The 12,381-nt window shown below is 43.3% G+C and overlaps 1 protein-coding gene and 1 long non-coding RNA gene across 3 annotated transcripts in view; one reads left to right on the top strand and one right to left on the bottom strand.

Annotated features, from left to right (window-relative positions):
- BCAS1 (brain enriched myelin associated protein 1) overlaps positions 1-4,283 on the top strand; it is a 115,392-nt gene extending 111,109 nt beyond the window's left edge. For both annotated transcript variants that reach the window (XM_055104755.1, XM_055104756.1), the window contains one exon: positions 2,835-4,283. In XM_055104755.1, coding sequence (XP_054960730.1) covers positions 2,835-2,909 — 75 coding nt within the window. In that variant the 3' untranslated portion in view covers positions 2,910-4,283. The remainder of the gene's footprint in view (positions 1-2,834) is intronic.
- The window catches only part of LOC106634196 (uncharacterized), a 30,895-nt gene extending 18,828 nt beyond the window's left edge, over positions 1-12,067 (bottom strand). The window contains exon 1 of the long non-coding RNA XR_004668285.3: positions 6,413-12,067. This is a non-coding gene — a long non-coding RNA (uncharacterized LOC106634196). The remainder of the gene's footprint in view (positions 1-6,412) is intronic.
- Positions 12,068-12,381: the final 314 nt, after the last annotated feature.

Here is a 12,381-nt window from a genome sequence, read left to right as displayed (position 1 = left end):
GTTGTAAAGGTGCAGAGATGAGTCGGGCACCGCTGTGCCATGGGGAGTTTGTGCTCTAATCACAGCAACAAGCGATTACAATGCACGGTAAATGGAGGGGTTGGGGAATGGCCTTTACCCAGCTCAGGGTTCAGAGATCGGGGACAGAAGCCGGCACCCCACTTACTGGCAGGAACTTGACTGAAGTGGCTTGGGCTCGCTGGGCTTCAGCAGCCTCCTCTGTAGCCTGAGAGCGACAGTGGCGTCAACCTCGTGGGCTGCAGTGAGGACCAGGTGGGATGGCAGTCTAAGACCTCACACAGATGAGGCAGCAGGCTCTCAGCGGTGAGGGACCGGCCAGAGGTCATGCAACCAGAAAGGGATGGAGCATCCCCAAACCCACAGCTGACTCCTGAGCCCAAGCTTTCGGTATTTCACGGTGTCCTGGTCATCTCTTGATGCCCCAAAACTATTAATAACACAATGTATTGTCTGCAGTAGGTCCTCAATATATGTTGTTGAATGAAGTAGTGAATTCAACTACCACCACTAAAAATAATCATAACTCTTTTATCACACTTACTGTGTGACAAAGATTGTTCAAAGTACATTGCACATACTAACAATCTTCAAAACTACCCTGTGAATTCCCATTTTATCAACGGTAAAATTAAGGCCTAAGTAGAGGGTTAAGCAATTTGACCAAAGTCACCCAGCTACGAAGTGGCAGGTCTGGCGTTCAAAGACCAGCAATCTGATTCCTTGGTAAATTACATGAAATTACACTACACTATGTAGTATATACAATATACTATACTATGCTAGATTATACAGGGCACTACACAGTCTATGTACTATATACATATACTATATATGTGCCCTATATACATCATGTATACTAAACTACACTCTATTTATTATGCTATAATACACTCTATATACTATATTACATATTATATGATATCATGTATATTCTACTGCATTAAACCATATGACACTATGTACATATACTAGACCATACATACTTTGTGATAGTACATTATACTTCCCTTTCCTATACTATATACTATAGTGTTCTGTATATATCATACTATATTGTACATTATGCTTTGCTATACTTTATTTACTATACTATACAGTGTACTAAACTATACTGTGCTATAGTTACCATACTTGACTATACTATATATGTATACTATATATACTATAAAATATACACTACCCTATATTATACTATCCTATATTACCTTATACTACACTATACTATCTATATATACTATGCTACAATATGTTATTATACTACTCTATACTATACTCTCTCTATGTGTGTGTATATATATATATACTGTATACAATATATATAATCTTATACTGTACTACCCTATACTGTCTTATAGTATAAAAGGAGGCCCACAATTGATCCATGCAGCAAGGTGGATGAATCGCAAATCCACTATGCTACATGAAAGAAGTTAGTCTGAAGGGCTGTGTATACTCTAGGATCCCATGATATGACATCCTGGCAAAGGCAGAACTCTAGGGATGAAAACAGATCGGTGCTTGCCAGGGTCTGCGGTGGGGAGGGGTTGACCACAAAAGGCACAAGAAAGATCTGAGAGGGGACAGAACCATGTGACATGTTGATTTGGATGGTGGTTTTAGGGGGCTATTTGTGTTGGTCTAACCTCATAGAACCAAATACAGAAAAGGTTAACTTTACTACTTAAAAGTTATACTTGACAGAAACGGTAAAGTAATAATAATAATAATAGTACTCAGGCTAGGCATAGTGGCTTACACCTGTAACTCCATCACTTTGGGAGGCCAAGGTAGAAGGATCACATGAGCCCAGGAGTTCAAGACCATCCTGGACAACAAATTGAGACCCCGTCTCTACAAAAAAATTTAAAAATTAGCTGAGTTTGGTGGTGTGCACCTGTAGTCCAAGCTTCTGGGGAGACTGACGTGGGGGGATCATTTGAGCCCAGGACTTCAAGGCTACAGTGAACATAGTTCCACCACTGTACTTCAGCCTAGGCAACAGAGTGAGACTTTGTCTCAAAAAAATAAAATAAAATAATTGTATCTGCCTGACAACATTCCTTCACCCACATTCAGTCAATGTTAAGGCTAGGTACCATGTGCTAGGAACCTGCAAGGCACTGAGACACGCAGAATCCTTGCAGCTTCCAATCTGGTGTAGAAGACAGATGTTAGACAAATAAATTACATAATAAGATCATTTCAGAGAGTGGTATGTTCTGAGAGAAAATAAAATAGGGTTTGGGATGGGGGGTTGGGGGAAGGATAGCATTAGGAGATATACCTAATGTTAAATGACGAGTTAATGGGTGCAGCACACCAACATGGCACATGTATACATATGTAACAAACCTGCACATTGTGCACATGTACCCTAAAACTTAAAGTATAATTTAAAAAAAGAAGAAGAAAATAAAACAGGGTGATGAACCTAGATGGTAACTGGGGAGGGAGCTAAAGTGAGGTAGAATTAGTACCCCCCAGGTACTAAGTACATTATAAGTATGAACTCACTTTATCTTGGGAACAACCCTCTGAGATAAGTTTGTCATTTCCATTTTAAAGATAAAGAAACCAAAGTGCAAAGAGATGATAAGTAATTTGTCCAAGATTTCACAAAGCTAGAAAGTCATGTAACTGGGTATCGAACCCAGGCATCTGACTGGAGACCATTCTCTTACCCAGCACTGAGGAATGAGATATATTAATTTAGCCCAACACCTAGCACAGAGTAAGTGCTACATAAATGGCCATTGTTGCTGTTGACATTACAGAGCTTCAATAGGCTGCCACGTCTTTCTGTTTTTCTCCAGGGACCAAAGCGGATGTTGGATGCTCAAGTGCAAACAGACCCAGTATCCATCGGACCAGTTGGCAAATCCAAGTAAACAAATCAGCACGGTTCCCACCAGGTTCTCCTGCCACCAAGATGTGTTCTCCTTACTCCATCTCCTCCCCAAACACGCTCCATGTATATATTCTTCTGATGGCCAGCAAATGAAATTCTGCCTAGAAATTAAGCCCGAGCTGTTGTATATTGAGGTGTATTATTTATGTCTCTGGTCCAGTCTTTTCTGGCAAATAACAGTAAAGATGGTTTAGCAGGTCACCTAGTTGGGTCAGAAGAGTCGATGATCACCAAGCAGGAAAGGGAGGGAATAGAGGAATGTGTTCGGGTTAAGTGATGAAAATGGCAGTGGTGGCCGGGCGTGGTGGTTCTCGCCTGTAATCTCAGCACTTTGGGAGGCCGAGGCAGGTGGATCACCTGAGGTCAGGAGGTCAAGACTAGCCTGGCCAACATCATGAAACCCCGTCTCTACTAAAAATACAAAAATTAGCCAGGCATGGTGGCACACACCTGTAGTCCCAGCTACTCGGGAGCCCAAGGCACGAGAATCGCTTGTACCCAGGAGGTGGAGGTTGCAGTGAGCCGAAGTTGCACCATTGCACTCCACCCTGGGCGACAGAGCAAGATTCTATCAAAAAAAAAAAAAAAAAGGCAGTGGCAAGTAAGTTATAGAAGAGAAATGCTGCTAGAAGGAATTAAGCGTTATAGTAAACGCGTGCTCATCCTCTAAGCTTGAAGAAGGGAGACGAAAATCCATTTGTTTAAATTCACATCTCAAGGAGGGAGAACCCGGGCTGTGTTGGGTGGTTGCCAATTTCCTAGAATGGAATGTGTGGGGTATAGAAAAACGAATGAATAAGCGTTGTTTTTCAAATAGGGTCCTTGTAAGTTATTGATGAGAGGGAAAAGATTGACTGGGGAGGGCTTAAAATGATTTGGGAAAACAATTGCTTTTGAGGCCCAGTGACAAGGGCAAAGATTACAACTTAAAAAAAAATAAAAAATAAAGGAAGTTGCACGGTTATTTTGCAACACAAGGGGGCGGCAAGGTCCCCATTTTTATCCTGTATACTGTATCCCTAACAAAGATTTGGTCTCTGCTATCTTACATTATTAATGTTTCTCAGATGGCTGAGGGGCTCGCTTCATCTGTTCCGTCTGACACTTATCTCAAGTGTGTCTGTCATTCCTAATGTTCTCAGGATGTGCTCTGATAAAACCCTCCCCATAACCTCAGTTAATAAAAATTTACAGATTTCTCAAATACCTGAGTTGTTTTTAATACCTGTACAAAGGAGTAAATAGGACCCTGAGTCTATTAAAATGTAATTCAAAGTAGCATATGATTGACTGACAGTCATGTAAACTGTATCTTTCTTTTTCTGATTTAATAAAAAATACATTTACTTCTAAAGTATCTTTTAATTTTCAACTTCAAAGCAGTCCCACTCTATATCTGAGATGGCTCTAACTTCTACATTATAAAATCCATACTCTTTCTCCATTATCTTCTTTGGAAGATCATTCTCTCCCAGATCTTCCCGGATTTCCTTGTATATGGGCACACACACACACACACAAATGTGTGCACTTGTATGTTTGCATGTACACACACATGCATGTATAGAATAGTGCTGTCTTAGGCCAGGTTGCTTGGAGCAGAGCCTGAGATGGGGATTTGGACGCATAGGATATACTGGGAGTGGGCTCCGAGGGAAAGGGAGTAAGAGAAAAAGAAGAGGGCAAGAAAAGAGTTGGGCAAGGGTTGGTTTCAACTGGAGCATGAATTGCACCACCCAGATAGTTTGACCTTGAGTCAAGGGAGCCAGCCTTTGAACCCTGGTAGGTGAATTCTGGGCTGCCCTGGGAGGTGGGGGGATGGGCAAGCGGCCCCCATTGAGCTGAGAAGCTGGGATGCCTAAGTAACTGGAGGATGAGTGCATTGACAGTGTCCACTACAGATACACACATATATGTTCAGATACATATTTATACCCATATTTGCATATATATGCACATATTCATATATATAAATATATATCATGCAGGAATAGATCCATGCACTCACACAGTCATATTTACATACATGCAAATAAACACATGTAAGTAACACAGATCCACACACACATTGGCTCACACAAATCTATCTCATATGCAATTCATCACACATTGATCGGAGATAAACATTGAATATACTCTCCTGATGTGGATGGACCTCGACTATAAGGACAAGTTTGCTGCTGAGGCAAATTACACCACGGCTTTGGCAAATAGGCATTTGGAAAATGTGTTCAGAAAAATATGGTATCACTCAAAACCCAAGCGTAAGCGAGGAGAGGATCCTGAGCTGCTGGGGCCTATTAGCTCCCAGCTTGGACGGGTCAAATTCGTGTTTCCAATAAAGACCAGAGGTCTTTTCCTTGCAGCTGGGTTAGCTTTTTCAAACCTCCTGACCATACCTCGAGATTACTCACACCTGTGCCTCACCCAGTTGAGAACTATCTCGTGCCGCTTAGTATCAGAATGCTTAACTTGGCATGAAGCAGGAAAACAGCACTTGGGGAAGCCATTGGTGGGAGGCCCATCACTGCCATCGTCAGAGCACGGGGTGATTCAAGGAAACCAGGCAGCTGCTATTCCTTTGTCTCCAAACACCGTGGGGTTGCCTGCTGCAACCTTTGGTGAGCTCCTGAGCTGCAGTCCATTGAGGAAGGTGACAGTATCATTTGCAAGTTTCACCTCGCTGGGTACAGGGGCTTTTTGCCCAGATAAGAAATGCCCCTAGGCAGGAGGAAGAGAAACAGACTGAGTAGCCCAGGCCAGTTACTTAGTCAGTTACTAAGGCAGATGGAGCCCTCCCAAGCCCCCACTCAAACAAAACAAAACAAAATAAAACAGAAAAAAGCCTCTTTGCTGAGAATCTCTCTGCAAAGCATGCCAACAGTTTTTATAACTGGTTTCCTATGCTCCTGGGCCAAAAAAGAGAATAGTCTTTTAATGAAATTGCTTTTTTTAAAAAAGCAAGAAATGCCAGAGAGAAGTAAAGCGCATGACTTATTGAGAGAACTCTAAATTCAGTTTTAGCTTAAGAAACAAGTTAATACTCCATTTTTGTGTTTGTGTGTGTGTGTTATTGTTGAGATCCCATTTCCAATGCATTTACAATAAATACTAATGCCCACCCCTTATGCGGAACTAGAGTGAAAAAGAGCTGAAACTCACCAATAAACCCAAGAAAGCCTTTAGGACACAGATTCCCAGAAATGCCATCAGACAGAACAAGCAGTGGGGGAAATAAGCAAAGCAAAGGTGGCACACAGAAAAACATGATTAAAAGAGAAAGAAGAATTAAGACCTGGGGGAGGGAGCAAAAATGACTTTCTTATTATTATTATTTATTTACTTATTATTTATTTTTAGGTACACAGGGAAGTGTGTCTTCTCCCATGTCAAGAAGAAGTGGCCTTTCCAGGAATGGAGCTATTGAGCTGAAATGGCTGCCACTGCGCGTACACACGCACACACACACACACCCACACACACCTCCCTTCCAGTTCCAGCTGACGGTGACTTTTTGACTGGTAACCATAAAAGAATTCATTCAAAAGGGCAGTTGTTCCCAGCAGCCAGTGAGGTCCTTCCTGCATTCGTTGTCTTGGAGAAGGAGGCACGTAACAAAATAGAAACCAAAATGGGAAGGAAAGGAGAAAGAAAGTGAAATTCCTGGTCTTTGTTGTATGTATCCCCTTGCTTTTTAGACAAATTATCAGGGGTTTAAACACACACTCTCTCCCCTCCCTCCTCCCACTTCCCACACACTAGATTGTTCTTGTCTGTTTGCAAACAGTCCAGAAGCACTGGGGTCTCATTAAATTAGATTCTAAGTGTCTTAAAGAATTAGATTTCAAGAAACCAAGAATCTGTGTCCTTTCCCTTCTCAGAGTGCCTGGAAGGGTGCAGATTTCTCCAGTCTGAATCTGACAATGTTATTTCTTATGTCAGATAATCCCAAGTAGATCTTATACCTTAAAAAAATAAAATCAGCTACACTACCTACCTTACGGGGAAGGAAAAAGAACTAATTCCAATTATTAACTAACCCAAGATACAAACACAGGGGAAACTAGGGAATGCGCTTTGCAGCAATGTAAGATTATAGGGGTTGGTTTTAACCATCCTTTGAATGTCTCTCTTTAAGCCTTTTTAAAGGGCAATTTTGCACGGTGAGTAGAATTAGGCTTCTCCGTGGTCAAGATTTTGTTCACTCTATCAGTGCAAATTAAGTGGCACTGGCCCACTGGAAATTATAGTCTCCATTAGGAAGAAAAGAAATTACTTACCGAGCAGCAAATTCTCTAAATTTGTAATTCAGATCGTTAGTGCAGAATGCCGGTCAGGATCCAGCCCTTTGCATAAATTGGTTTTCTGGGGAGTTTAACCCCTTAGCCTCTGTTGCCCTTTTCTTGAATGGCATTCACGCAACCCTCTCCATCTCCTGGCCCTTTAACTGGCCCCGACAGAAGTTGCAGTCCACAATTTCACAGAAGTAAGGATAATACATTATCACACATAACCATTTATAAAGTGCTCTGGGTACAATCTGTAATTTAAAGCTGTATTTCCCTCACTGAACTTAAGTGCTTCCTTTGTTACATTTCATTACCGGGGGACTGGCATGCACCTGTATAGATTTTTTTTTTTTCATTTTTTGTTTTGTTTTGTTTTTCCAAATAAGCACTTCTTGACAAAATGGCCCCCAGCTGCACTTCTGCTAATGAGAGCCATGGAAGGGCTGGTTCCTTACGTGATCTACTCTCTCAGAAGCTTGCTTTTGTCAAAATGCAGCCACGTGGGGGAGCTGCAGGACCTGGGGTTTTACAATGCCTAGCCCTTTTTCCCTGATTGCCTGACCGGGAAACTGGGCCAAAGCAGCCTGAGAGTGTATTTGTTGATTAACTTCTAGAAAGCAGTCAAGTTTAATTAGGAGAACTAGAACGAGAAAGCTGAACTGGGCAAGTCAGTTGCCTTCTATGATTCTCAGTCCTCCAAACGAAGATAAGGTTGGTTGGTTTGTGTTTCCATCCTTATCTGCTCTATCTTGGAAGAAGCTCAAGGAAGATTGTGTGATTGCAAAACGTTTCAGTTGGTGTCATTGCAATGCATTTAAGTAATCCTTACTGGCCCATCCTGCTCCACAAAGCAGCCTTACCTCTCATCTTCTCCACTCCCAACTAAAGAGCAAGTGATTTAAACTCTGAGTGTCCTCCCTCAACAATGGGCTAATAATAGAGCCTACTCGTGGAGTTGCTGCCAGCATGCAGTGAGATGGTGCATACCAAACATTTAGTGCAGTGGCTGGCACATTGTAAGCACTTAGGAAAGGCAAGCTATTCTATCATGGGGAACTTTTAGCACCAAGTAACAGAAAACCCCTACTTGAATTGGCAGATACTCGTAACAATAAGGGTATTTATCATTTCATATAATAGGTGTTGTATAACATCTTTGGCTTTGATTCTCTGAGACTCTCTTCCAGCTAACAACGATAATGAGGAAATGTATCGTTTCATATAACTGGTGTTAAGTCTCATAGCCTGGCTCTGGTTCTCTGACACTCCATTCTGCCATGTTCCATGGGTTGACTTCATCCTAAAACTGTGCTGAATGATGGATGCAGTTCCAGGCAAGGGGATTATGGGAATACCATAATCAGTTTCAATGAATCATTTTGGTGAAATCATGTTGAGAAGGCAATACAATGATACAGTAGACAGTAAAGCCATTATTGGTATCAGTGGCTTTAAGGCTAACCATTCCCCAAACTAACTGTGTCCCTTCAATTCACACCCATGGGATTTGTGTAATGACGGCCCCCACCTTCCAAAGCAGTGCCACTAGAATGTGAACTTATCAAGATCTGGACCTTCTTGTCTTGCTCATTCATTGTTCTATTGTCAGTGTCTAGCACAATGCCTGGACATGGTAGATAATCAACAAATATTGGTTGAATGGATAAATTGATAAACAGATATCCTGTGGCCACACCCATTGTGGATTGCCTTATCCTCTAGTATGAATTTGTTTTAGCTCTGAATGTCTGATCACCCTAACCAGACATCTACCCTTCCCAGGTAACCAGCCCAGTGGTTCTAAAAGTACAGTCCCAGGACCAGCAGCCTCAGCACCACCTGAGAACATATTAGGAATGCAAACTCTCAAGCCCCACTCCATACCCACAGAATCAAAAACTCTTGGGGTGGGACCCAGTAACCTGTGTTTTAGCAGCCTCTCAGGTGGTTCCAATGAAGGAGAAAATTTGAAAACCACTGGTCCAGATAGAGCTGCCACTTCACTGAGCATCAACAGCATGTTTGGTCCAAAGACTGGCCCTGAAGATGCTTAGATAAAAAAAGCTAACATTGAACCTCACTATATGCCAAGTATTGTGTGTCACATGACTTAACCTTGTTCACTGCTTATTTGGCAGCTGAGGAAACTAAGGCTCACAGAGAAAAAAACAACTTTGCCCAAGAACACACATGGCAGAGCCAAGGTTGAAATCCAACCTAAGTACATGAAAGCTTGCTTTCATGTCTGTGGGAGAGACAGGCAGGCAAAAAGATAATAATAATACAATGTAAGAGAAGCAAATGCAGGGTGTCATGGGACTCAGGGGAAGGCACTGGCGCAAGACCACAGTGGGTGGAGGTTGGCCACTTTGGGGAGGTGACAGTTGAGTTAACTCACACAGAATGAATAAGCGTTGGACAAAAGGGTTCCCAGAAGAACAGCAAGTGCAAGAGCCCAGGGTCCACAGAGAGAATGGCAGGTAGCTTAGCATGGCTGAAGTGAGACTGTGAGGAGAACGGATAAGAGGATGGAAGCTGGGGAGGTGGCACAGATGGATCTCAAGGACTTGGAGTAAAGAGTCCATAGTAACGAGTTTAAATTGTCTCTTGACGGCAATGGGGAGCCATGGAAGATATTTGAGCTGGAGGGTAACATAGATTTATATTTTGGCTGCAGGTAGGATCTAATACAAAAGCAATTCAACTAATATTCACTGAGTGACCTGAGTTATCTGTGAGATATTTATTATAAGGTGTTAAACTTCTTTGAAGATTGTAAGAAAGAGATAAAACCTCTAAATGGTTTTGACCCTTCAAAGGACACTTAAATGGTTATTTCTAAGTGTCATAAACATGGACTTGGGATTTGGCCTCATCATTCACCCAGATGATTCACACCCATGATCCCAGGCTGTGAGGTCTTGAGCAAATTACTTCTTCTCAGAGCCTTAGTTTGTTCCTCTGTGGAATGGGAATGCTAACAGCACTTACCTCGGAAAGTTGCTGAGAATAAACGAGACCGTGCATTTAGAGCATGTAGGCACCGTGTCTGGCAGGTAATGAGTGCTCAGTCAGCTTATTGATGAGGATGCAGATGACCTCAGCCTGAGATAGAACAGATGTGTTCTCTTTCACGGACTGAAGGCCACCCAGACTTTGCGACATCCTTAAACTTTGCCCCAGTTTCTCTTCATCCTCATGAGCAGTTGGCTGGCTGGCTTATCTAGAAAAAAGAAAGGAGGGAGGAGAAAAAGCAAAGAAAAATGTTCATTTTCCCTGCTGTTCACCCCATTCTAAAGTAAGGCAGAATTTCTGGAGAGGGGGCTCAGGTCCACCCTTGGCTATCCTTGGTTGTACAGTTGCATCTACTTATAACGGTGGCCAAGTCGCCATGGCAGTAGGTGCTGTGGCTGCCCTGCCCCATTGTCTTCAGACTACCCAAGTTTACCTGCAGCACTGACAGCTTCCCACCCCAAAACTCCTCGTTCTTTGCTTTTTTCCTCTCGGTGGCTTTCTCCAGGGGCTGTAGGAGCTTGTTTAGCCCACCTGCATGGCATTTTGAAAATACCTGAAATTTTATGCCCCGAAGGACAATTCTCAATCAGTGAAAGATGGGAGAGGAAAGGTAAACACCTCAGCTGCCCCATCTCTCAGTGGGACAATGTTGAGGGGTCATCTTTGTGTTCTCTCAAGGGTCCTCAGCAAGACCGAGCCACCCGTCACCCACAGCAGTAACATACTCATGAGCACGCCCCCCCACCCCACCTTTTGTGCTTCCTGGGATCACTTCCCAAATAAACTACTTGCACCTAAGTTTTTGTCTCAGGGTCTGTGTCTTAGGTTAAAAACCTCTGTGTCGGCCAGGTGCGGTGGCTCACGCCTGTAATCCCAGCACTTCGGGAGGCCAAGGCGGGTGGATCACCTGAGATCAGGAGTTCTAGACCAGCCTGGCCAACATGATAAAACCCCATCTCTACTAAAAATACAAAAATTAGCCGGGTATGGTGGCAGTCGCCTGTAATCCCAGCTACTCGGGGGGCTGAGGAAGGAGAATCCCATCTCTACTAAAAATACAAAAATTAGCCGGGTGTGGTGGCAGACGCCTGTAATCCCAGCTACTCGGGGGGCTGAGGCAGGAGAATCCCTTGAACCCGGGAGGCAGAGGTTGCCATGAACCGAGATCACACCATCACGCTCCAGCCTGGGGGACAAGAGCGAGACTTTGTTCCAAAAAAAAAAAAGAAAAATCTGTGATCTCTGTCTTAGGGTTTTCTCGGGAACCTCTATCCCATGACAAGGAGCTGAATAGAAGGACATTAATATGGGTGCTAGTTTTAAAGGTACTGGAAGAGTTGAAAAGACAACCATGGGGCCGTGAGGCCCACCCGGAGATTAGAAATAGAACATGGCACATGTATACATATGTAACTAACCTGCACGTTGTGCACATGTACCCTAAAACTTAAAGTATAATTTAAAAAAAACAGAAATAAAGAAATAGAAATAGGCTACAAAAAGAACCACCACTAGAGACACACAGCCAAAGGGAAGAGGTGATGCTGCTGGAGCCAGGGAACCCGGCACCCTGTGGGAAATAGAACCCCATGTGGATGGGGGTGAGGCTGCTTGAGGGTAGCTGGAACCCAGTGGAGGCTTCTGCAAGCAGTACCTTTTTGTTGACTGGAGGGAGGAGGCAGGAAAAATACGTGTCAGTGCCACCCACTGGCTGAACTTAACCAGAAGCCAGTTGGTAATGGAAGCTGGGAAATGCAGTTTGAAGAGAAGCTTGGAAAAATGATCTGAGAGTAAACATACAAATACTAGCACAGTTGGTGGCTTTAAGAGGAGAAAAAAGGGAAGGGAAGGGGAGGGGAGGGGAGAGGAGGAGAAGGGAGGGAAGGGAAGGGAAGGGAAGGGAAGGGAAGGGAAGGGAAGAGGCAACCTTGATTAGTGTCCCACCCCCTTCCCTGGCTCTAAATAAATGAACATGTATGCTATGGTCATGCTGACATCCTTGTCTCCTCCTTTATCTTCAGAAGAGAGCATTAGCTATGAACACAGGCTCTGGGTCCAAACGGCCTTGGTTGCAATCCCAGTCGTGCTACTTGCTAGCCACGTGGCTTTGAGCAGTTTCCTTAACTTCTTCCAGCTTCACTTTCACAT

The sequence above is a fragment of the Pan paniscus genome, chromosome 21 (assembly GCF_029289425.2).
Source record: "Pan paniscus chromosome 21, NHGRI_mPanPan1-v2.0_pri, whole genome shotgun sequence".
NCBI lineage: Eukaryota > Metazoa > Chordata > Mammalia > Primates > Hominidae > Pan > Pan paniscus.
This window is presented reverse-complemented; position numbering and strand designations above follow the sequence as displayed.